Source organism: Orcinus orca, chromosome 14, assembly GCF_937001465.1.
Source record: "Orcinus orca chromosome 14, mOrcOrc1.1, whole genome shotgun sequence".
In the NCBI taxonomy this organism is placed as follows: Eukaryota; Metazoa; Chordata; class Mammalia; order Artiodactyla; family Delphinidae; genus Orcinus; species Orcinus orca.
The window spans coordinates 60,519,489-60,542,284 of record NC_064572.1 but is presented as its reverse complement, the minus strand read 5'-3'; the positions used below and the strand labels follow the sequence as shown (position 1 = coordinate 60,542,284).

The following is a 22,796-nucleotide window of genomic DNA, read 5'->3' as shown; positions in this document are numbered from 1 at the left end:
AGCAAAAAGAGGCCTTGTTAGGAAAAGCAGCAGGGCTGGCTCAGGGGGGCCAAAGGGCTCCAAGTTCCCCTCTTGCCTGAGCCCACCCTTGCCCCCAGTCTTCCTTCATTCCTAAATGTTTTAGGCACAAATAGAAATGAACATCACACACAGCAAAAATGACTTTTTGTTTTAATTGCGGTAGCTTGTGGGGGCTCCCGGGGCGTACAGAGGTATGATGCGGTCCTCAGCTCTGGGGGCCATTCTTATGACCCTCCGGCTGTACGCAGGGGACAGGCCAGGTGCCTGGCTGGGCTGGGACAGTCGTTTACTGGGCTGGCACAGGCTTCGGGGTCTCCCGCCCACCCTCAGCAGACCCCTCCAGCCCGTTCTGCTCTGACCCCGGCTCCGGGTGCTCCAGAGCGTGCCGGGTGTCAGCCTGCCACAGCTGCACCAGGTCCGTGGGGGTCTTTCCTTCCTGGGGGAGACAAGAGGATATCTAGTCACCGTTCAGAAGTCTGGACGAAGAGGTACCCTCATCTACGCCAGTGGCTCCCAACTGGGAGCAACTGGCAATGTCTGGAGACATTTTTGGTTATGACACTGGAGGAGGGGATGCTACTGGCATCTTGAGTAGAGGCCAGGGATGCTGCCCAAACATCCGATAATGCACGGACAGCCCCCCCACGACAAAGAGTTCTCCCGCCCAACACGTGTGCGGTTGAGAAGCCCTCATTTACACCTTCCCCTTGTCTTCCTAACTTTCCCATTATCTCCTCAGCCTCTCTTTCTTCTTTCATATAGCTAGCTTTTTTTAAAAAATTGAAGTATAGTTGATGTACAATATTATATAAGTTACAGGTGCACAATACAGTGATTCATAATTTTTAAAGGTTATACTACACTTATAGTTATTATAAAATATTGGCTATATTCCGTGTTGTACAATATATCCTTGTAGCTTATACCATACATAACAGTTTGTACCTCTTAATCCCCTCCCCCTATATTGCACCCCCCAGCCTTTCTTGAGTCAAGGTCCCCCCTTACCCAATTCTCCTCTCTTTTGTGATTGCTCTGGGCCCCAAAGAAGAGCTTGGACGGGGGGACACAGGTTCCTAAAGGAACTGGAGGACCACAGGAGCCAACACAGGGTGCTAGGAACAATCGTGCTGACTGAGTGCTTAGCTTCCTTCCGGCTCTGTCCCTCCACGATTTTGGCCTCCCTGAGCCTGGACATTAGGACCGCCTGCAGTCTACTTGGGGGCCTTTGGGAAATCCTCCTCCTGTCCCTCCTGGCTGTTTTCTCCACTTAGATTTTCTGGATGTAGAGAAGCATAGAGAGAGTTGGGAAGCCGGGTGGGCCCCCAATCTCCTGGGGCCCAGAGAAACCCTCCACTGTGACACTGCCCCAAGGGCAGGCCAGCCGAGTCCTGCTCAGTTCTGTCTTTCTTCCGAGTGCCCAGCACAGGGCCCGGGAGGGCAGCGCACACTGTTTACTGAATCAGGAAAGGAGTGGATTTACCAGGTTCTTGCTCATCATGTCAGCCCCGTGCAGGAGCAGCAGTTTGATGATTTTGTAGCGATTGAGCCTCACGGCGTCATGCAGGGCGCTGTCCCCTTCCTAGAACCAGTGAGACACTCAGCATGGCCCACGGGGGCATGTGGGAGCCCTCAGGGGGCATATGGAGCCCCCTATGGTGGGGCTGGGCGTGAAGGAACCCAGACACTCACTCTGTCTTTGGCATTGATGTCCAGGCCCAGGGATAGAAAGTGTTCCACGATCTCCACGTGCCCCGTCCGGACTGCCACATGCAGGGGGGTGCTCAGCAGCTGGGTGGGGAGGAATCAGGAGATGCTGGCTGAAGGGACCTGGACTGTGATGCCTCTGGGAGGCGGCCGTCTTAACTCTAGCCTAATCCTTCTCCCAAGGAGGGGTAGGGAACGCTGTAATTTCCCATCACCCTATCTGATGATCAGCTCTAAGGCATTACATGCCACCTCCTCGGGGAAGCCTTCTATGTTTCCCCTCTCACCCGGATGTGAGCTACTGCTCACTCCTCTGCCCTTTTAAAATAATTATAGTAGATGCCATTTACTGAGAAATGACTATGTGATGAGCACAGCAAAATCTTACAAAACATTAGCCTTATGTTGAATAAATAATTAATTTACATAAATTTTCCCATCCAATCTATACAAGAACTCTGCAAGACATTTTATAGATGAGCAACAGGCTCAGAGGCTGTCACTTGTTCAAGGTTATATACAAAGGATTGAGTGAATTAAAAATGGTGGATGAATAAATAAGTGAACAGATGAATAAATGAATGGATGGACGGATAGATAGACAGATAGAAGGATGATGAACGATGGCACGGGTGAACAAATCCTGCATCTCTGGGTGATCCAAAGCCGCCAAGCTAGTGGATCTCTTCTCCTCCCCTCTCCTCTGCTCTTGCTCCCATTCCCAGATGGTAGTCTCCAAGGGGCTGCAGCTGATGGCAAGGACCCATCCCTGGGCTCTGCAGCCACTCCAGAAACCAGACTAGCTCACTACCCTCCTGCTTTCTGCTTTTCTACCCTCTGCTTCTCTCCCCACCACCCCTCCGCCCTGCTACCTCAACATCTGTGAGCATTATGGCCTCACCTTATCCCTCACGTTGCTGTCTGCTCCCCGACTTTGCAGAAGCTTCACCACCTCCAAGTGGCCCCCACGGCAGGCCCAATGCATGGCCGTGCAGTCCAGCTAGAGAGGAAGGGTGGAGCCTAATTGCAGAGCTTCAGGGAAGAAAGTGCCCTGGGGGAAAGGACCCCAGCCAAGAGGGCAGGCAGGTATCCAGGGAAGGATAGGGCCACTCCAATGACTGAGCAATGGATGCAGTGGAGCCGAAGAACCCTTGGGCTCCATCTCGTCCAAGCCAGATTTACAGAGGAGGCTCAGGGAGGAGATGCCCCCCCCCGCCCCGCAAGGTCATACAACATACTAGAGGTGGAGCCTGGCCCCCGAGGCAGCTTGTTTATGTCCCAGGTTGGAGGTTTGCAGGGATAGGGAGTCTATGAGTGCTGGACCACCTCCTGCCCCTCACCCAATACCTGGCCTCTTGCTCACCCGATCCTGGAAGTCCACAGTGACCCCACTCTCTAGAAGCTTCTCCAGGATCTCCATGTGGCCCTCCAGGGAAGCTCGGTGCAGTGCTGTCCGGTGGAACTGTCCCCAGAGAAACTGTCAGGGCCTAAACTCTGGCCCCAGGCCTGAGCCCATCGCCCACCCAAGTTGAGCCCAGGCCTTATCCCAGCCCGATTCTGACCCCTGTGCCGGGTCCCCATATCTTCCATGTTCCGCCGGCTCCTTCATGCTCTATCTGGACCAGCCTTGGAGGCCTCCTGTGCACTGTGGACTCTGACCTTCCCACTGCCCCCTAAACACACAAGCTATTGCCTGTGCCCAAATGCCCATTTTGCCCATACTCCCTGTGAGTGCTTGATGAATTCTTGTAACTCCATGAAGATGCAGCTCAAGTGTCATCGACTTCTTGAAACCTCTAGGCCATAGCTGTCCCGGGGTCCAGACAACCCTCCACTGTGATAGACGGTCAAAGGCAAGCTGAGTCTTACTTGACTATTTCCCCTGAGTGCCTTGCCCAGGGCCAGGATGGGCAGGTGCACCCTGATTACTGATTCAAGGAGGGAATGAACTTCCTGTCCAATTCAGTCGGCTTTCGCTTTGGTCTCTTGAAACATTCAGGCCAGAGGGCATATCTTTCCATATTCTAATGAACCAGTTGTGCATCAGTCTCCCAGCTACTGTCAACCCTGGTCTTTTTGGTTTTGTGCTCCTAGCACAACACAGAGGCAGGAGATGCTTAGATAGACCAAGAGGATTAAAACTCTGGAATCTAAAAAGTGGAAAGGACATGTAGTCTAAGCCTGCAATAATGCAGCCTGAAGGGGGTGACCATTAATTTGCTCAATCCCAGGATATGATCTCGAGAGAGCATCCTACAAAGTATGAAAGAGGCAGTTTCAGGGAAAACAAAAAGAAGTATGACGGGTGACGGAAATATTTTGAAAATCGTGGGGATGGGTGCACAACATTATAAGTGTAATTAATGCCACTGAGTTGTGCACTTAAAATTTATTTGGCATGTCTCATGTTTTATATATATATATACATATATTTTAACCATAAGATAAAAATAATTGTTAAAAGTATGATGATATACAATGCAACACAAAATATCATATCCAAGCATGTGCTTTAATAGTGTTTTCATTCGATAAATATGTATTGAAGAACTAATATTCTATTTGATCCCCATAACATGCTCTGAGGGGAGGAGCCAGTTTTACGAAGAAGGAAACAGGCACAGAGAGGTGACGGGCCCAGCCACAGGTCACAGAACTAGGGAGTGGTACAGGTAGGATTTGAATCCAAATCTCCTGGTCTTGGACTCTGTATTTGATTCCATTCCATTTTTTCCCCTAAAAATCCAGGTGTTTATTACTCTGGAGGTGGTTCAAGTTGGAAAGGGTCTAAGGATTTAGAAAAACTCCTGTGTGGGGAAGGGGGCATCCCACATCTTCTGAGGGGCCCCCTCCCAAAGGACACCCACGCCTCTTCTCAAAGAATGCACAAGCGGGCGGGGTGCGGGCATCAGCTCTGAAAGGGAGGCCGGCACAGGTGCAGGGCCCGATGGGAACATCACCTGATCGCAGGTGTCGGGGGAACCCCCGTCTGCCAGGAACTTCTCAATGACCTTCATTTGCCCCTCCACCGCCGCTTTCAGGAATGTCTCCGCGTCCACGGGGCCGGTCTGGAGAGAGCGAATGCAGTCCCTGGGGGCCGCTCCGCTGCGATCTGAGCCATTCCCCCTTCCCTGGCTCCCCCTGCCCACACAGGTGTCCTCCCCAGGACCCTTACGATCTCCTCCGGCTCTGGAGGCGGCTCCTGGGGGGCTGCCAGGGCTTCCCGCTTCTTCTGCTTGCGCTTTTTCCGCAGCTGGATGAGGTTCTGGATCCCACCCACGTCGATGATCTCCCTCCGCAGGTCTAGGGATGTTTTACGCACGCGCTCTTGACCCTGCGTGGGGATAGCCAATCAAGTCCCGCACTGGGGCACAGAATGTGGGGCTTGGGGACCTCTGAGCTAGGCTGGAGGTGGAGGACAGGGAGAGCCTCTCAAGGGAGAAAGAATCCAGGTCTAGCTCTGCCGCCTAGGACTAGGTGAAGCCAATGAGACAGACACAGATGCACAGGGGGCTTCAGGGGGCTGCTTGGGAGCTGCCCAGCTTCAAGGCTCCACATAGGGTGGGGAGTTGATGAGGAAATCTCAAGGGCAGTTCTTAGCCCAGGCCTCCAGAACAGGGTACGAATTCTCATATCTCCATGTAATTCTCTCTCTCTCCCTCCCTCCGTCCCTCCCTGCCTCTCTCTCTCTCCCTCTCTCTGGCCATAAAAGTAATACAGAAACATAAAAGCTCTGAAGAGAAAGCCCTTCTCTCCCAGAGGAACTTCTATCATAGCTCTGTTGATGCCCTTTCAGACATGCATCCTATGGGATCATCCTCCACGCAGTGGTCTGGAAACTCTGCTTTTCTCTTATCAGCGTGCAGATGTCTCCTATCAGCATACACAGCCTCCCCCAGCCCGCTAACACCTGCATCATGCCCTGTTGTATGGCTGCCCCATCACTGCCGCTTCCAAAATGAGTCCCCTGGGATCTTGTACACATGCAGATTCTGACTTAGCAGGCCTGGGGAGGAAAACTTCCCCCCTCTTCACTTCTAAGTTCTTTAGCTGGTCTAATAATTAAATTGATGTAAGACTGATTAATAGGAGAAAAACAAATTTAATTTCAGATGTATGGTAGTCCATAAAAATATGAGACTCAAAGAAGTGACCAAAGCAGGCAGCTTTTACACATTTTAGACAAAGAAACAATAAATTTGTGCCACATTGAAAAGACAAAGGAGTTTGTTTTTGGAGGAACTAATTAGTGAAGAAACAAGTTTTGTTTATATAGCCTTCTCAGCCCTGAATTCCTGAGATCTAGTGATAAGGAAGCTTTCTACTTTCCTGATATAGCAGGGTAACTTCCCATGGCAGATTTATTTGCTACTTTCAGGGGAACAAAGGAGGGTCAGAGTGTTCTTCTTGCACTGGCTTTTTCTCAGATAACTTTAATTAAAAATAATCAGTATGGGGCTTCCCTGGTGGCACAGTGGTTGAGAGTCCGCCTGCCGATGCAGGGGACACGGGTTCGTGCCCCCGTCTGGGAAGATCCCACATGCTGCGGAGCGGCTAGGCCCGTGAGCCATGGCCGCTGAGCCTGCGCGTCCGGAGCCTGTGCTCCGCAACGGGAGAGGCCACAACAATGAGAGGCCCGTGTACCGCAAAAAAAAAAAAAAAAAAAAAAAAAATCAGTATGCCAAAGTGCCATATTTGGGGGTGGCATATTCTGCTCTCCTTTACAAGTATGAGATGGGGCCGAGATGCTGCATCGCTAACATCTCCCAGGGGTGCTGAGCTGCTGGAGGAGCACCAGGAGGGGCAAGGCCGTAACTGCCTGGTCTGTCTCCTGAGCGCGCAGATACTGGGTTCTCCTAGCACTTACCTTAACCTTTTGTAAGGATGGACTCTGAGGCCTGTGGTGCTTCTCATCCTCCAACACCAGCATCTCCATGGGCAGCTTCTGATGGGTGGTGGTTCCTCGGAGTTTCTGGTGAGCCAAGGACAGGACGGGTTCCGGGACTGCCTGCAGTGCCTCGGGGGCCAGATAGCCTCGCCCACAACAAATTCAAGGACCCCAAGGACCTCCTCCTGTGTGACCTCCCAGCCCGTCATCTGCCCCACTCCTGTCTGGTCCAGGAGGCCCCAGGTCAGAGCCGGCCTCTCTGGCCCCAACCCCAGTTCAAACACCTGTGTACTGACTGCCCTGTGTCCCCAGCAAAACAGGATTAAGGGCTACTGGAATGAGTTTTCATGAAATTAAACATACTCACTGTTTTCAAGCACTGAGGTTTTGGGTTTTTTTTTCTTTTTGGCGTTTAAAATTCACTTTGATGAAATACTTGAGATGAGATGATAGTTTTTTGTTTTTTTTTTAGTGGGCTTACTTGACAATACAAAAATTTGGCAACTCTGTCAGTTACCAACTTCTTTCCCTCAGATTTTACTGATCCGTGAAATCCTAGAGCATGGAAACTGTTGCTCTCAGGGAACCTGAGGGGTGGAACCCGCAGCTCCCCAGCTCTCAGCTTGATGTGAACTCTAAGTATTAACCTTATTCTCATTTTAATAATATGGGGGAGACTCTGTCCAAGTCTCCTCCCCACTTGTAGCTCCAACCTGCCTGGACTACTTCCTCATGGCCACTTCCTCTCTTCTAAAGGAAAACACTCTTCGTTAAGTGCTGGCGCCCCTATCTCTGAAGTCCCCATGTACCGGAAACATTCGTCCAGGCTGGAGAGTGCCGAGTCCAGGTGGCAGCTGGGGAGGAATGATCTCCCTTACAGAGCTCTCAGCTGCCTTTGTCGTTCGACACCGAGCTCCGGTGTTATACTCTTCAAGTGTCAGTTGAGGGCTGATTTTCCAGGTCTTTATTTCGAATGTTCTGTTGCCCACTGGCATCTCCCTTCCATGTCAGGCTTACATGGTTTGAGGTCTCCCCAGTGCCGGCCTCGCCTGAAACGCTGCATCCTCACCCAGGGACAAGATCACCTAGGGCTTCAGCTACTACTGCATGTGGAGCCCTGGCTGGGCTCCTGGAGCATCTAGAGTGGGCTTGGTCTTAATCATCTTGGCATCCCCAGCACCGATGACAAGAGTTAGCACACAGTAGGTGCTCTGCAAATGTTTGGAGAATAAATGAATGAATGAGTTCACGGATGGTGGCAGGCGGGCTCAGCAGCTCTGCACACCTCCAAGTCCTCAGTGATGACCTAGCCCAGTAAGGCCCCTGCAAGAGAGCCTCAGCCCCTGGGCTGGTCTCCGAGACCCTCCTTCCCTACCCACCCCATGAAGTGGGTGCAGGCTGAACAGCGGTTCTCCTCTAAGAATGCCGCTGGGCTGGGGCCTGGTGGGAACAACTGGGGACTCTAACGCCTGTCCACGCCTTACCCAGACTCCATAGCCCCTCGCTTCAGATTTGTCTCTGTAGGTTGGCATACAGTAGGTGCTCAAGAAATGTTTATTGAATTGGGTGTTTGTCGGTGAAACACAACCCAACAAAACTTCCACCTTACTTCATCGATGGTTGCACAGAGGAAATGAGAGAACGCCTGTCTGATGCGTAGCACGGTGCCTGGCATGTAGGAGGCACCAGCGGTGAGGCTGGCTCTGTGGGCGCCTGGGGCCCTGACAGCCCTGCCGCTATATTTGTTGGATGAATGAATGGATGAGGACTGCTCCGTGTCCCCTTGCTGAAGGTCTCTGTGTCCAGTGGCAGCATTCCAGAAATGGCCCAGCAACATGACTCCCCTGCCTGGCCCTGGTGCACATGCCCTTGGGGGAGTGAGAAATGGCATTCCTGGAGATCCAGGGATGCGCCGTCGGGGACTCAGCAGGCTCAGTCCAGGTCCTTCCCAGCCAAACCTCCCCTCCCTTCCCTAGCCCTCATCTCTTCTTCCACCAGAGTCCTGACCCTTCCCTCTTCCTCACCTCCATTCAGTCACTCTTCCTTTTTTGAATGGAGTCTACATCTACCCTGATTTATCTCCTCCCTCCCATTCCTGTTAGGGCCAGTCTTTCCCCCTCCAAGTCCTTCTCAGGGCTGTCAGAGCTGCCTTCCCCAAACAGGTCAGGTGGCACCACCGTGCCTCACTCAACAACATGCAGTGGCTCCCCACTGCCCACAGAGTTAAGTATCTTTCATGTGGGCCTCACTGTCTGGTTTGTGCCCTCTCTCCCTTCCCAGCCTCAGCCCCTCCTGCCAGACTTTCTCCCGACAATCATGCTTCCGCTCACCCCAACGACAGGCGCCTGTTGTTTCCTTAACCTGGAATACTCTCCCCCCTCCTGACCTCCATCCTTCAAGGGCCATCCTTGAAGGCCTGGCTCAAATGCCCTCCTGTCCACAGAGAAGTCCTCGAGGGCCCACGGTCGGCATGCCTCACCCACCCTTTGTGCTCCTTCACTTCTGAGTTACACCTCTATTTCACCCTTTTCCACTCTGCCTTGTTTCTTAGTTGACCGTGCACCTGGCAGATGTTGGCTAAAATGAACACAGAGCTGGTAAAGAGGAGGCAGGGGCTGACCTTCCTGAGCCTCTCATTCCTCCCAGCACTGGGATCTTGGAAGAGTAGACTCTAGGTGAAGTATTCATCTCCATAAAATGAAGAGTAGGACCAGCCCGCACCCTCCTCCCCGACTTCTTTATTCCAGAGAAAATACAATTGCCCAGAGCCCCATGCTCAGTCGCCTCCCCGGGTGTGGCTGGTGGTCCTAGAAAACCCATGCTTCCTTGGCCAGCATCCCTTTCTCACTCTGCTCCCCGTCTTTATCCTTCCTCAGGGACCAAACACTGGAGTTTTTCCTGTCCCAGCCTCCCAGCCGGCAGCTGGGGGGATCTCAGGGCCCCAATCTGCAGGCAGCATCCCAGCTATCCTGCTCTGTGCAGCTCAGCCTGTCTCCTCGAGGCCCAGGTGGGTGGACAGGGTCTCGAGGAACCCAGCTTGGCTCGCCCACTCCACTGTCTCAGATTTGGGGGCTGAAGCCTCCATCTCCCACTGCCAGCAGCCCCCTCTCAGGAGCACCCTGCAGTAGAGCCAGCTGGGCCCCTGGGAACACCTGTCCTCCTTCCTTCCAGGTACGACAGCCAGGCTCTTCCTTCCCTTGACAGCAGAGCTGGGTCTCCTCAGCACCCCCTTGGGCCCCACACCCCGCCCTACCTCATTCTCCTCCTCCTGTGCCAGCCGCTCCTCGATGAGTGCCGTGGCCCTCTGCACCTCCTCGGAGCCCGCCATGGCACCGTGCGCAACCCGCCCCTGCAGGCCCCGGGGCCCCAGGGGCTTTATATGCCAGGGCTCCCACCCCCGCCCTGCTAGGCGCCTCTGTCATGAGCTCACCGGCCCAATTCTCCAGCTGCCTCCCGACCTGTCACCTTCACCCCAGGCAGCCCCGAGGAGCAGGAGGCGGCAGGGACAGTTGCCACCCCCCAACCTCTGGCCTATTGGAGCTGGAGGGCCCAGTGCCCCGGGAGTGAGAGCGAGGACTGCAGGAAGGCGCCTGCCCAGCCTCTGTCCTGAGCACTGAGGCCCAGATGGGCCGGGCAGCCGCGCTGCACAAAGGATCGCTGGCTGCCCTTAGCCCTGATGGCGGTGCCACCTGCTGGACGCCTGCAAACCCTGCCCAGCCAGTGCCAGTGAGGGAGCCTAAAGGCCAAATGTGTGGACCCAAGATAAGCCCGCATCCCCAGGCCGTCCCGTGAAAAGGCCCTGCCTGCTCTGGGAAGGGGCAAGACTCTGCCTCATCTGGGCTGGAGTGCCAGGCAGTGGGTGGAGGTAAGGGCAGCCGCCTGCCTCTTTGCCCGCAGCTCGCGCAGGCCTTTGCCTCTCTGGGGTCCCACAGCGCCCCCTAGTGAAGCACCACAGCATTTGGCTGCAAGTCCACTTGTCCCTGACAGACCTCACCCATCAGTCTGTCGCAGGGGGCCTCTGTGGGACTTACAGGGTCTTGCTTCAAGGAGCCACTGGAAGGGCTGGAACGCAGCGCCAAGCCCTGCTGACGAAGACACCAGCTCTGACTGATCATCCTTCCCTCCCCGGTTTCCCAGTCAGGCCAACCTGACCGGTGCTCACTGAGAAAGAAAAATACTATCAACTGGAGAAGAAGCAGACCTGTACTGCTCAGTTCCGCACCTGGAACTGTGGGAGTGAGGCCTGGGTCACCACGACCCAGGTTGAACCTGCCAGTGAACCACAGACACCACAGCCCTGTGGTTCTGTGACACTCACGTGGCCTGCCCTCAGCTGAACCACCTTATCTAAGGTCCCCCTCTCTGCTTACGTGCACATTTTCCCCTAAGGAAGCACAAGACCCGGCTCCTTCTTCCCTCTGGTTCCCTTGCTGGCAAGCCGACACAGGCTCATCATCAAAATCTACCAGAGATTTTGCTTTCACGTCGCCAAGGGTGCACGCAGCATCTGCAGGACGTCCACACAGATCTCAGTCCTGAGGGCCTGGCTCAGGGGGCTGGAGTCTGAAGCCAGCACCCTCGTGCTGCAGGAGCAGAGCAGCAGGTAACTAACGCCGCCTTCCTGAGGTGCTGCCTTCGCTTTCAAAGCGAGTTCACACCTGTTATCCCGTGTAATCCTGCCAGCAGCTGAGAGGGGAGGCAGGGCAGGCGGCATCACCTCCACTTTAAAGACAAGCAACGCGGGTTCGGAGGTTAAGAGGCTTTTCCGGAGGACCCACGAGAACACAGGCCCGCATACTGGCAGTTCACGGCTCGCTCCACCGTACTCTCTGCGGTGGAGAGCACGGAGCAGTAGCTGCTCTACCCGGAGCAGCTGGGGAGGCCATGCACCCACCTGCTCCCGCCCCAGAACTGGCTCCAGGGCTCCAGAGAGCTACAGGAGAACCCAAAGCCAAAGCCAGGCAAGAGAGAAGGAAGGAGCAAAAGGCTTTATTGATAAATATGCAGACATGTCTGCACACAGGGACCTGCTGCGGGGCCGTGAGCGGGCTGCAGACCCCCCACTGCCGGGGTTACAGCCAAGAGATGGCCCTGTGCAGGCCTCTGCCATGACAGCCCAGCCATCGGCCACCACCTCATCTCTGCCAGCTGTGCTGGGGGCTGGGAGAGGCAGAGGCCGGCCTCAGGCTCCCCACCCCCGGGGCTCACGAGTGGTCCCCTCCCCTCTGGGGGGCTGGCACTGGGCCCAGGGCAGAGTCAGGGGGTAGGGGCAAGGGAGGGAGACAGCAGCTGCTTCAGACCCTGAGCAGAAAACCGGAGTGAGCACAGCCGGCAGCACCAGATGACAGATCTGGGCTCCAGGGGCCTCCGGGCTGGCCCTCGTGGCTTGAACCTGCCGCGGGGGAGAGGCAGGGTGGAGGGCCCTGGTTTGCCTTTTCTCTGACAAGGTTGGCAAGGCCTGTGTGTGGCAGCACACTGTTTCCTGGGTGCTGGGCACTGGTGGCCCACGGAGTCCCTGGGAAGCAGGGTCCCTTCAGGGCTCGCCCGGCAGCCATACACGGGAGGCTCCCCTGGAGAAAAGAACGGCTCTCAAAGGCAGCGGCAGGGTGGGGGTGCCTAGTGCTCCAGCCGGGAGGCCTCTCAGCCCTGCAGAGGCCTTCCCTGGTCTCTCTGCCCAGGGGTCCGTGGGCTCCTCAGTCCTGGGGCGGCGGGGGCTGGTTAATGATGACCTGGATGACAAAATCTTTCTGGATCTTGGTTTCCTGGAGCCGCGTGCGATCTGTGAGCAGCTTTCCAGAGAAGAACCATCGCTGCCAGGATGGCTCGATGCCCTCCTGGGTGTGCAGCTGCCTCTTGAGCTGCCCCACCGTGTCAGGCAGGCTGGCGCTGAGCCTCACGTCCTTGCCCGTGGAGAGGCGTACCTTCAGCGGGAACTCTCGGCGCACGCTGGGGGTGGGCTCGGGGGGCTCCAGGTTCTCCTCCTCAGTGTGCTCCAGAAGCAGGTTCACGGGTGGCGACAGGCAGTAGATGGGCAGCTGGTAGCGATTGCCCAGCTCATCGTAGCATTCACAGAGGGTGCCTGTGGGAAAGGCAGGGTGGTCAGAGTCGGCTTGGGGACCAACTGATATGGATTAACTTGTGTCCCCTCCACCGATTTCATGTATTGAAGCCCTAACCCCACCCCCACAGTGTCACTGTATTTGGAGATAGGGGCCTATTTGGGAGCAATTAAGGTTAAATGAGGTCATACAGGTGGGGCCCTGATCCAGTAAGGGTTAGTGCCCTTACAAGAAGACCAGAAAGCTCAAGCTCTCTCTCTTCTCCCACAATGAGGACATAGAGAGCAGGTGGCCATCTACAAGCCAGGAAGAGAGCTCTCACCAAAAACCAAATCAGCTGCCACCTTGATCTTGGGCTTCTCAGACTCCAGAACTAAATTTCTGTTGTTTAATAAGCTACCCAGTCTGCAGTATTTTGCTATAGCAGCCTGAGCAGACTGATACACCTGTCATGGTCATCCCACAGTCCTCAAACCCACCCTACAGGCAGGTCTTCCTGGGACAGCTGGTGGGAGCTCAAGGTAGAGGCAGGAAGATCTGGGCTGACATTCTGGCTCCACCAGGTACTGGCTCATTCAACCCCAGAAAATTACTTAACTTTTCATTTGTTCATTCAACAACTCCTTCCTGAGCATATGTGCTGGGTGCTGGGGTTACAAGGATGAATGAAATAGCATAGGCCCTGCTGTTCATGACTTATACCCAGTGGGCCTCAATCTTCTTACTTGTACAATGTGTTACATATAGTAATATATTGATATTTACTGTATCTTGAGCACGAGCTAAGTGCTGGGACTGGACTAAATGATGTTATGTGTATCTTGTTGAATCCTAACAGCCACCCTATGAGGCTGGTATTACCACTTTATAATTGTTTAGTCACTGAGGCTTTAAATTCAAGAAGCTCACGGTCACATAGCTAGGAAAGAGACACTTGGTTAAAACCCAGTCTCTGACTCTATAGAGTTTCCATTGTTGCCCTCTGCTTTACATAGTCCCGGGGCCATTATGAAATTAAATGAGATAATGCAGCAGAAGCTTCTAGCTCGGTGCCCAGCAAATAATAATACTCAACAGAAGGTTGTTACCTGAGATGTGCTGGGATCTCAAAGGGCCCTGAGCAATCTTTAGCTTGCTCTCATCACACCGCCTTGAGGTTTGCTGGTGTCTTTCCATGCCCTCGTTAGGCAAGTGGGGACTGTGTCTCATTTTTCTTGGTGTCCCACTCCTGGACCATGTTCATGAGGGCTGCTTGAATGAACAAGCGACTAGCCACACCTGCCACCCACCAGCCTGGATGGGAGCTCCTGACATGGGGCTGGCCACTGGCTCTCCTCCACCCTGACGGCCCCCTCACTCCGGTGGGGAAAGCCCCCGCCCTGCCTGCTCACCATGTGGCAAGGTGATGCTGGCTCCGTCCAGGATGGCCTGAGCCAGCTCGTGGTCGTTGGCCTCGGCTGCATAGGCGGCAGCCTTGAGGGCATCCCAGATCTCCTTGCGGCCCTCGAAGGCGGGCGCTGTGTCCCAGAATTCATCCCTCTTGCTCCGCAGCTGCCCATCGGTCATTGGGTAGTCGCTCTTCCACTTCAGCCTCTCCTTCTTCAGGGGCTCGTTGCGTCCTGGGCAGGACAGAAGGGAGAAGCTCAGCATCTAGAAAGCCAGAGCTGTGGTCCACCCTCTCCCAGCCCTGCCTCCCTGGCCCTCACTGCAGTGGCTCCTGAACGTTCGGGTCTCCGTGCCCTTTCCTGGAGTCAGGGAAGAGTCTGGAAACTGCACACACCCAACCTGGGGGTGTAAACCACTTCTGTTAGCAGACGCAGCATGTACTGCCTTTGTTGTTGTTGCTGCTGCTGTTGAAGTCTTAATTTTACTGTCTTTCTTTGATAATAAAGTAGGACGTGTTCAGTACTTTTAAAATCTGTAAAGAATGTAAAAAATTTTTAATCTGAAAAAGATAACTGCCACGGTTTACGGAGCCAGCTTGTGCCGGATCACGGGCTGGCACTGTAGCCTCAAAATGCCCCGGCAGACGGGGAAACTGAGACCCAAAGAGCTCGTCATTGGTCTAAAGCCACACAGGTACCAATTTAATACCAGGCTTCCGGACTCAGAAGGCCACCCTCTGACCACTGTCTGTACCGTGCTGCCACTGGGGAAAACTTACTTAAGAATTCCACCATTCAGAAGTAACTACTGCTGACACTTAGACATATTTCCTTCCAGCTTTCTTTCCCCCATTTTTCTCAGTAGAGTTGGGCTCGTATCATACAATTTATTTTAAAAATATTCCTTGTTATAAAGAGGATTTAAAATGTTTTCATGCCAATATACAACTTTCTGTTTATTTCACACTTATATTACTGTCCATGTATATTCCCATGACTAAAAATTATAAACGTTTTTAATGTCTTGTTATTAATGTTCCACTATAAAGTTACAAAGAATGTTTTTAGAACCATAACCAACTAACCAAAAAATCGCTGCAGCCTCTGAAGAAGAAAACAATTCTGTTAAATGTCATCATTCTTGTTACCCAGCTCCAAGACAACTCCAGACCTCAGTCAAGATTGAGGGAAGAAGCATCTCTCAAAGGCTTTCGGAAGCTCAGTCACCTCAAAGCTGAAGGCAGAATGAGCCACAGGAGTGAGGTCTAGAATACTTGGCTCCCGCTATAACTCAGATCCTGGGTGAGATGCGGAACTAAGGCTGAGGACTGCCCCCACGGGCTGGGGCAGGAGTGGCGGCTCCTCAGGGGAAGAGAAGGACATTCACTGTCTACCAACTGTGTGAAAGAAAACTGTGTAAGCACTTTACTTATATATATATCATCCCATTTCACCCTTCCAATGGCTTTAGGTGGTAGGTGTTATTATTACTACTTCACAGATGATGGGACAGGCAGAGAGATTAAATGACTCGCCCGAGGTCACACAGTAAGTGACAGAGTGAGAGTTCCACCTCAGGTCAGACTGAATCCACAAACGGCCCTCCTGTGGGTTTGCTGCTACCAGTGCAGACAGAAAACTCTCAAGCCAGACATTTAATCTGAAGTGTTTCTAGGTTAGCCGAAGGAAATGCAAATCCTCTTTGTAGGAAAATAACTTCAAACCAGGGCTCAAAGAATTCCTGAGATGAAGTTCCGAGAAAAACAAATAACAAGGTCATAGTTTTTTTGTTTTTGTTTCTGTTTTTTAATCACAGCATACAAAGAAACAAGACAATATGAGTCTGAGCCAGCAAAAACAACAGGCAATAGAATCAGACTCACAAAGACTTCAGATATGGAATTCATCAGACACAGATTACAAAAGAACTGAGTTTAAGAAAGGAAAGCCTTCACAATATGAAGAGGGTATGGGAAAAACACCCACATAACTGTCATCAGAAGTATTCTGTGTGAGCAGTAGAGGAGAAACACTAGAGATTTTTCTTTATAATGGGCTACTGATAAATGATGTTGGGACTACAGGTTCTCCATATAGAAAAACATGCAACAGGAGTCCTACCTCATGCCAGCCACAAAAATCAAAACCAGGTGACTCGGGACTTCCGTGGTGGCGCAGTGGTTAAGAATCCGCCTGCCAATGCAGGGGACGTGGGTTTGAGCCCTGGTCCGGGAAGATCCCACATGCTGCAGAGCAACTAAGCCCGTGCGCCACAACTACTGAGCCTGTGCTCTAGAGTCCACGAGCCACAACTACTGAGCCCGCGTGCTGCAACTCCTGAAGCCCACGTGCCTAGAGCCCGTGCTCCGCAACAAGAGAAGCCACTGCAATGAGAAGCCCGCAGCCCCAGTTCACCGCAACCAGAGAAAGCCCGCACGCGGCAATGAAGACCCAACACAGCCAAAAATAAATTAAAAGAAAAAAAAGCCAGATGGCTCAAAGGTTTAAGTGTGAACGACAGAAAGGAGGCAGAAGGCAGCACAGAAAATGACAGTATTGTCCATGTGCTTTTTTGAAAAGGTTTGGCCTGGAGGTGTTTCTGCCTGGATCAATCAAGTAACTCTGCATCATGATTTCTGACCCCCTTTCTCTTTGGTCCTTTAGCATTGATGACTCACTGACAAGAGCTTTGATCCATCAGGACTCACAGGCATTATGCAGTGACACCCTCGGGACCTCTGGGGTGCAGCATTTCTGCCTCTCCACTCAAGGACCCAGACGTCAGGGCTTCTTAACTTCTTGAGCTGTTTTCTAAAGTTTTCCTTTCTCCTTCCTCTTTGCCAGATGTCAGTTCTTACTGGTCTCCATCTAACTGCAGCTCCTATTGGGTAGAGGTCAGGCCCAGCTAATGGGCCACTCCTAATCTGCTGAGAGTTGAGAAAGCTTTGTCAGCACTGTCAAAATTGAGAGCATATGGCTCTAGGAAAGAGGCTTCCTAAAGAAGAAAGAGACTAGGCTTCGGGACATGTGTTCTTCCTGCTCAGATGCCCCACCACCCCCTTACTTAAATGGTCAGGTTTTGGTTCTGTCCCTGACAATCAAGGTTGCTGGACTGGAGACCTCAGGACACCTGACATGTAACTGTGTATGAGTGCATTTCACTCTTTAATATGAACACAGCCCCATGGTGTCACCTTTCAAAGCTGTCACCTCAGGAGGCCCCCAGTACCTGAGGGGTGCTTTGCTCGAATACCTGGCCTTCAGAGTCCCCTCCCCTCCACACGGAGAACAGCATGCTTTCCTGTCTGCGCTGTCAGAGACACACTTCTCACCCCAGGATGGACACGATGCCGGTGAGCCTCCCCAAGTATTAACTGCATCTCCATCACTCAAGACACAAGGGCTTAAAATTTCTTCGCCCTGCACGCTGGTCCTTTCAGGCTGAAAATATGAGAAAATATTAGAATGGGGTGAGGGTGGGGGTGGGAAGGGGGAGGGTTGATGTAAGAAAAGGGCAGCAGAAGCCCAGCTGTCTCAGCTGTCACTGCACCTCTTTGCCAGCAGGGGGCAGGCGCAGCACCTCGGGCCAGGGGCTGGCTCCCTTCACAGTGAGTCAAACACAGCACAAAAATATGCAGCAAAGTTCCCCAGGCCCAAGGCAAGCATGCATAAGAGACATGCCAAAATGTCCAGATCCCTACACACTAATGCTGACAATTTTAGGCACAAATACAGACAAAACAGAAAAGGAAGTTTTTACTCCAAACATTAAAAAAAGCAAATTGATGATGAGTATTTTAAATTTCATTTACTTAAAAGAAAATGATGTTTTATAGTTAGTTGAGTCAAAAAATATTGGGCAGTGGAAGGGGTGTGAACACTTTCATATGCTGTACAAATTGCTACAAACTTTCTGGAGGGTATTTGCTATGATACCAAAAAGCTTAAAAGTGTGCATCCCTTTGGCTCACTGATTTGGCTTCTAAGAAAGTATTCTAAGAAAATAATCACAAGCGTGTGGGGAAAGTTCATCTACAAAGCTATTTAGCTCAGCCCGGTTTTCTAGAAATAAATTAAACGCACAGGAGAAAGGCTACATTAACATCTGTGCATCCCTAGCAGCCATTCTGTAATGGGGCAGAAGGAGGCTGAGTAACACGGGGAAATGTGCATTATACAGTGAAAAAAAAGGGTTAGAGAACAGCCAGTGCACTGTGCTCCAGTTTTTATTTCTAAAAACGTATGTAGGGCTTCCCTGGTGGCGCAGTGGTTGAGAGTCCGCCTGCCGATGCAGGGGACACAGGTTCGTGCCCCGGCCCGGGAGGATCCCACATGCCGCGGAGCGGCTGGGCCCATGAGCCATGGCCACTGAGCCTGCGTGTCCGGAGCCTGTGCTCCACAACGGGAGAGGCCACAACAGTGAGAGGCCCGCATACCACACACACACAAAAAAACACATATGTAATATTATATATATTAAAAAGACTGGAAGGATTTACACCAAAATGTTAACAGTGGTTATATCTGATTGACAGTTACCAATGATTTTATTTTGCTTTTATTTTCCAAGATTCCAACAATAAGCATTAATTACTTTAGTAATAAGAATAATATAATGAAAGTTGCTGACAAGTAAAAAGGGTACATAAAGTTCTGAGGAGCAGCCACAGAAAAGGAGGAAGAGTTTGGGGAGCTGAGAGGTGGGGTTTGAGGGTGGTGGTGAACTGAGAGCCCAAGGCCCACAGCCTCTAGGATTTCAGTTGCTGGCAGCTCTGGGTGACTCTGTTCAGGGCCAGGCAGGCTCTGTTGGTTTCAGCAGCAACAGCAGCAGCAGCATCTAGTGGCCTCTACTTATGTCTCCACCTGTCCTAGATAAGCTCCAGGTCAAAAACAGAGTAACAGAAATGGTCCTTATCCCCAGTGAAGTTGATGAAAGAGAGATTTAAAAACAAAATAAAAGATCAAAGTACACACCTGTATGGGGAGGGACAAAACGCCCATGACAATCATGGGTCTCTATGATTGTGGTGGGAAGGGAACTGAGCAGAGAATGTATGTTTCTGAGTAGACGCAAAAGCTGGGGTGTTGAGGGTTGCCTGAAATACCACTTGTGTTAGGACCTGCTGAGGTGCTGGTTAAAAAGGCAGCTTCGGACTTCCCTGGTGGCGCAGTGGTTAAGGATCCGCCTGTCAATGCAGGGGAAATGGGTTCAATCCCTGGTCCAGGAAGATCCCACGTTCCGCGGAGCAACTAAGCCCGTGCGCCACAACTACTGAGCCTGTGCTCTAGAGCCCACGAGCCACAACTACTGAGCCCACGCGCTGCAACTACTGAAGTCCGCACCTCTAGGGCCCGTGTGCCGCAACTACCGAGCCCGCGTGCCACAACTACTGAAGCCCATGCGCCTAGAGCCCGTGCTCCGCAACAAGAGATGCCACCGCAGTGAGAAGCCCGTGTACCACAATGAAGAGTAGCCGCCGCTTGCTGCAACTAGAGAAAGCCTGCGTGCAGCAACAAAGACCCAATGCAGCCAAAAAAAAAAAACCCAAAAAACAAAGACAGAAAGGCAGCTTCCCAGGGCCCACCTCAGACCCACTGAGCCAGAGTTGCAGGGCTAGGCTGGAGTAGGTACTCGGTTCTGACTGAAGAACGCCACTTGTGAGCACAGCAAAACAAAGTGGAAATGGCCCGCTCATCCATATGTTAACATCAGCTAGTTCAATGGATCGCCTCCAAAGTTGCTGCTGAGAGCAGATTCAGAGGGTAAAGGGGGAAGAGAGCGAGAGGGCACGATGTCTGGGTTGGGGGAGGATAATGATGGTGGACGCTGTGGTTTGGCCTGGATAATGAATGGTGTCTGGCAATACCACCCCCAAGGGACGGTGGTGAAAGGAGAGTGAGAGAGAGAACACTAAAGATCCTTTCCAATTTACATAGAGCTGGAGAGCATCTATGCGCATGTGTGCGTATGTGTGTGATTCACACTGCTTAACTCAGAATAACTACACAAGAGGGGATTCTCAAGAACCCACGGAAGGACAGCGGGCCTGGCTGCTTCCCTCTGAATATCCCTGGCCCAGTGCAGGTTCTCAGCAAGTGTCTGCTGAGTTGAAAATGGAACTGACAAATGCACAGTGAACGGTGTGGGAGCATGGTGGAGGAATCACAGCTGAGAGCAGCAGTGGGCAGGCAGGGGAAGTGGGAGAAGGGGCTGCCGTGAGGGAAAAGTCAGGCAGTCCCTTTGCTTGTTGATCTCAGACCCCAAGAGATCCTTATTGTGGCCTCGGGGACTGGCATACCTGAGTCACTGGGACGTGACACCAAGTCTGAGACCAGCCAAGGGAACCAGAGATTTCCCAGGAGAGTCAGTCCACCCAAGCCAGGAGACGGCCCTATTTATACCTGTGGCAATCCCCAAGCTCTATTTCCACACTCGGTTACCAAGCTGCACACCCAGGTCCCTGCTCCAGGGATGGGGCCAGCCATGTTCTCCCCAGAAGTACTGATTATGTGACAAGCCTGGGCTTGCTCTGGCTGGTGGGAGAGATGAGGCTTCAGGCAGAAGAAGGGACAAGAGCCTCCCCATCCCAACAGCCTGGGCTGCAATGGCCCTTTGACCAGGATGCAGACTCCAATCTCTCCTCCCCTCCCCTTCCGCCCTGGCAGTCACAGCTGGGCTGCAGGGGGCTGGAGAGATGTGGCTGAAGTATGGCACCTGGCAGAGGGGATAAGAGATTCAAGAGAACAGCAGGCCCAGAAAAGGATCAGCCCAGCCAAGGAGGGAGCAGGCAGGGGAAGCAGAGCGCAGGTAATCCCTTCAGGAAGCACAGTATTTATAGTTAGACTTAGCCCAGGATGACCCTCAGAGCCTGGGTAACCTTCAAAAGGAAAGTGCTAGCCCAGCTCTGCTCAGCTGGGGCCTCCCCACCTGGCCTCTTTACAGCCTGGGCCCATCTTCCCCATTCATTCCCTCGGGCCCAGCTCTAGGGTTCAGGGAGGGAAAGGGGTGGAGCCAGTTGCTAAGTGACAGCCCAGGTTTCCTAAACTGCATCCCTTCCTAGGGCATGTTGGGTCCCGGGGGTCCTGGGCAGGGTTGAAGGACTCGAGGCTCCTCTGGGAGCCCTGAACTCAGCTCTGTGATGGCGCCCAGCCTGGGGCAACTGCAGTTCCCTGAAATGGTCCAGTTTGTCCCCCTGAGGCTGCGACCACCTCCAGTTCATCACTCGCCTCCTGGGGACAGGCCCCGGTCTGGCACACAGCGGGTCTCAACCACTGTTTGCCCAATGAATGAGTGAATAAAGTGAACGAGCCATCTGGGAAAAGTGGGAGGAGCTGGAGAGGGCAGAGGCCAGATCAGAGACGGGGAGCAGAAGAAATCTGCTGGAAGAAATCCCAGCAACGGAGAGAGGCAAAAGACAGGGGGTGGCAGAAGTGGCAGTCCAGGAGGGACAAAACCAGTTCCGGAGGTGTACAGTGAGGAAACCCGCCGGAGAATGAGGGCCTGGGTGTCAGAGACCACGCCCAGTGAGGGCCTGGAAGCTTCGTGGCAACGGGAGAGACGAAAGTGCAGCCAAGAAAACTAACCCGACCCAGAGCCCCCCTGCTTGGGCGGCTGTGAGCGTGGACAAGGGGGCACACAGAACCGTGGAGACAGTGTGCGCTTTCACTGTGCTTGCACACAACGCACACATTTACTGGGGCGGACTCAGCGGAGCAGGCCTTTTATCTGCTCTCTGCTCGGTGCCCCCAGCCCAGGGCCCCCGGCTGAGAGGCCAGGCAGGGCTAAAGGTGGCATCCCAGGCTGGGCTCTGACCAACTCTCCCGCTCCCCCAAGCTGACTTCCCCCAGCCGTTCCCCTGTCCCATTTCCTGAGGGAAAACTGGAAAACTGGCCTTTCTGATCTCTACAAACAGAACCCCCAAATCCCCAGGGCCTACTCTGGGATCCAGCCTGCTATACAATCAACAGCTCCTTTTCTGGGGCTGGCTGGGAAAGAATGATGTATTTCATAAGCAGAGTTATAAAACGTCAGGTGTTTGGGAAATGACAGTGATTCTTCTTGTTTTAAGTTCACATGAATTAAAAACAAAAACAAAAACCCAGCCTGTTCCTTTCCTGTAGTGAATATATTCCCATCTTCTTCATGTGCTGATTTTTGTTCCCAGGTGTAACAAAGTCCCGGCCTGAATGTGAACAGTTCCAGGGCTACCAGCTCTAGAAAGAACCTAGATTACAGATAACCATGACTTGAGACACATTAGCATAGGCTCTCTCTCCAATCTGGCTACTTACTTATGCATGGGCTTCAGAGATGGATGGGGTGGGGGTGGGGGCTGCTTTGGCTACTGACCACCTGTGTGAGTGCAGGGGCCCAACCTATCATTCCAAGCCTCAGTGCTCCCATCTGTACAGAGGACGTGACTCCCACCTCATGGGACTGCTGTAAGGATTACAGAGACCACCCTGCCCAGTACTTAAAAGACGGTAGCTATTGTAATTAGTGAGCAAGCCGAGTCAGTCGTGCTCATTATCATTACGCAATTAACAGAATGAAAGGTTACCATCTTCTTTTCCTTTTCCATAAAGTTGCTGTGATTTTGAAAACTGTGAAAACCCCTGCTGTAGTGAACTCTTGGTCTCTACCTCCCCCAGTGCAGTAGGATGCAGAGGTTAAATGAGGTTAAGTTTGACAGGGACAAAAGAGCGGGCTTGATGGTTGCCCGCTTCCCTGTTCGG

The 22,796-nt window shown here is 52.7% G+C and overlaps 2 protein-coding genes across 7 annotated transcripts in view; both read right to left on the bottom strand.

The window, feature by feature from the left end:
* Window positions 1-154: 154 nt before the first annotated feature.
* On the bottom strand, window positions 155-10,963 carry ANKRD2 (ankyrin repeat domain 2). 3 transcript variants are annotated; one of them, XM_049697459.1, is made up of 9 exons: window positions 10,047-10,963; window positions 6,596-6,700; window positions 4,904-5,062; window positions 4,689-4,796; window positions 3,092-3,190; window positions 2,630-2,728; window positions 1,714-1,812; window positions 1,505-1,603; window positions 155-457 (listed from the first exon to the last, which is right to left on the bottom strand). In XM_049697459.1, the coding sequence occupies exons 2-9, from the start codon at window positions 6,662-6,664 to the stop codon at window positions 308-310; spliced, it is 882 nt and encodes a 293-aa protein (XP_049553416.1). In that variant the 5' UTR covers window positions 6,665-6,700; window positions 10,047-10,963; the 3' UTR covers window positions 155-307. The 3 variants fall into 3 exon arrangements, with proteins under 3 accessions (XP_049553416.1, XP_004268460.4, XP_049553417.1); XM_004268412.4 differs by lacking the exon at window positions 10,047-10,963 and adding an exon at window positions 9,870-10,040; XM_049697460.1 differs by lacking the exon at window positions 10,047-10,963 and adding an exon at window positions 6,984-9,855.
* Window positions 10,964-11,589: 626 nt separating this feature from the next.
* The window catches only part of UBTD1 (ubiquitin domain containing 1), a 52,113-nt gene continuing 40,906 nt past the window's right edge, over window positions 11,590-22,796 (bottom strand). For 2 of the 4 annotated variants that reach the window (XM_004268411.3, XM_033425704.2), the window contains 2 exons: window positions 14,067-14,294; window positions 11,590-12,695 (listed from right to left, as the gene is read on the bottom strand). In XM_004268411.3, the coding sequence (XP_004268459.1) occupies window positions 12,310-12,695; window positions 14,067-14,294 (614 nt within the window). In that variant the 3' untranslated portion in view covers window positions 11,590-12,309. Of the gene's footprint in view, window positions 12,696-14,066; window positions 14,295-17,289; window positions 17,502-22,796 lie in introns of those variants that run through there. The other 2 variants (XM_049697461.1, XM_033425705.2) reach the window with 2 other exon arrangements.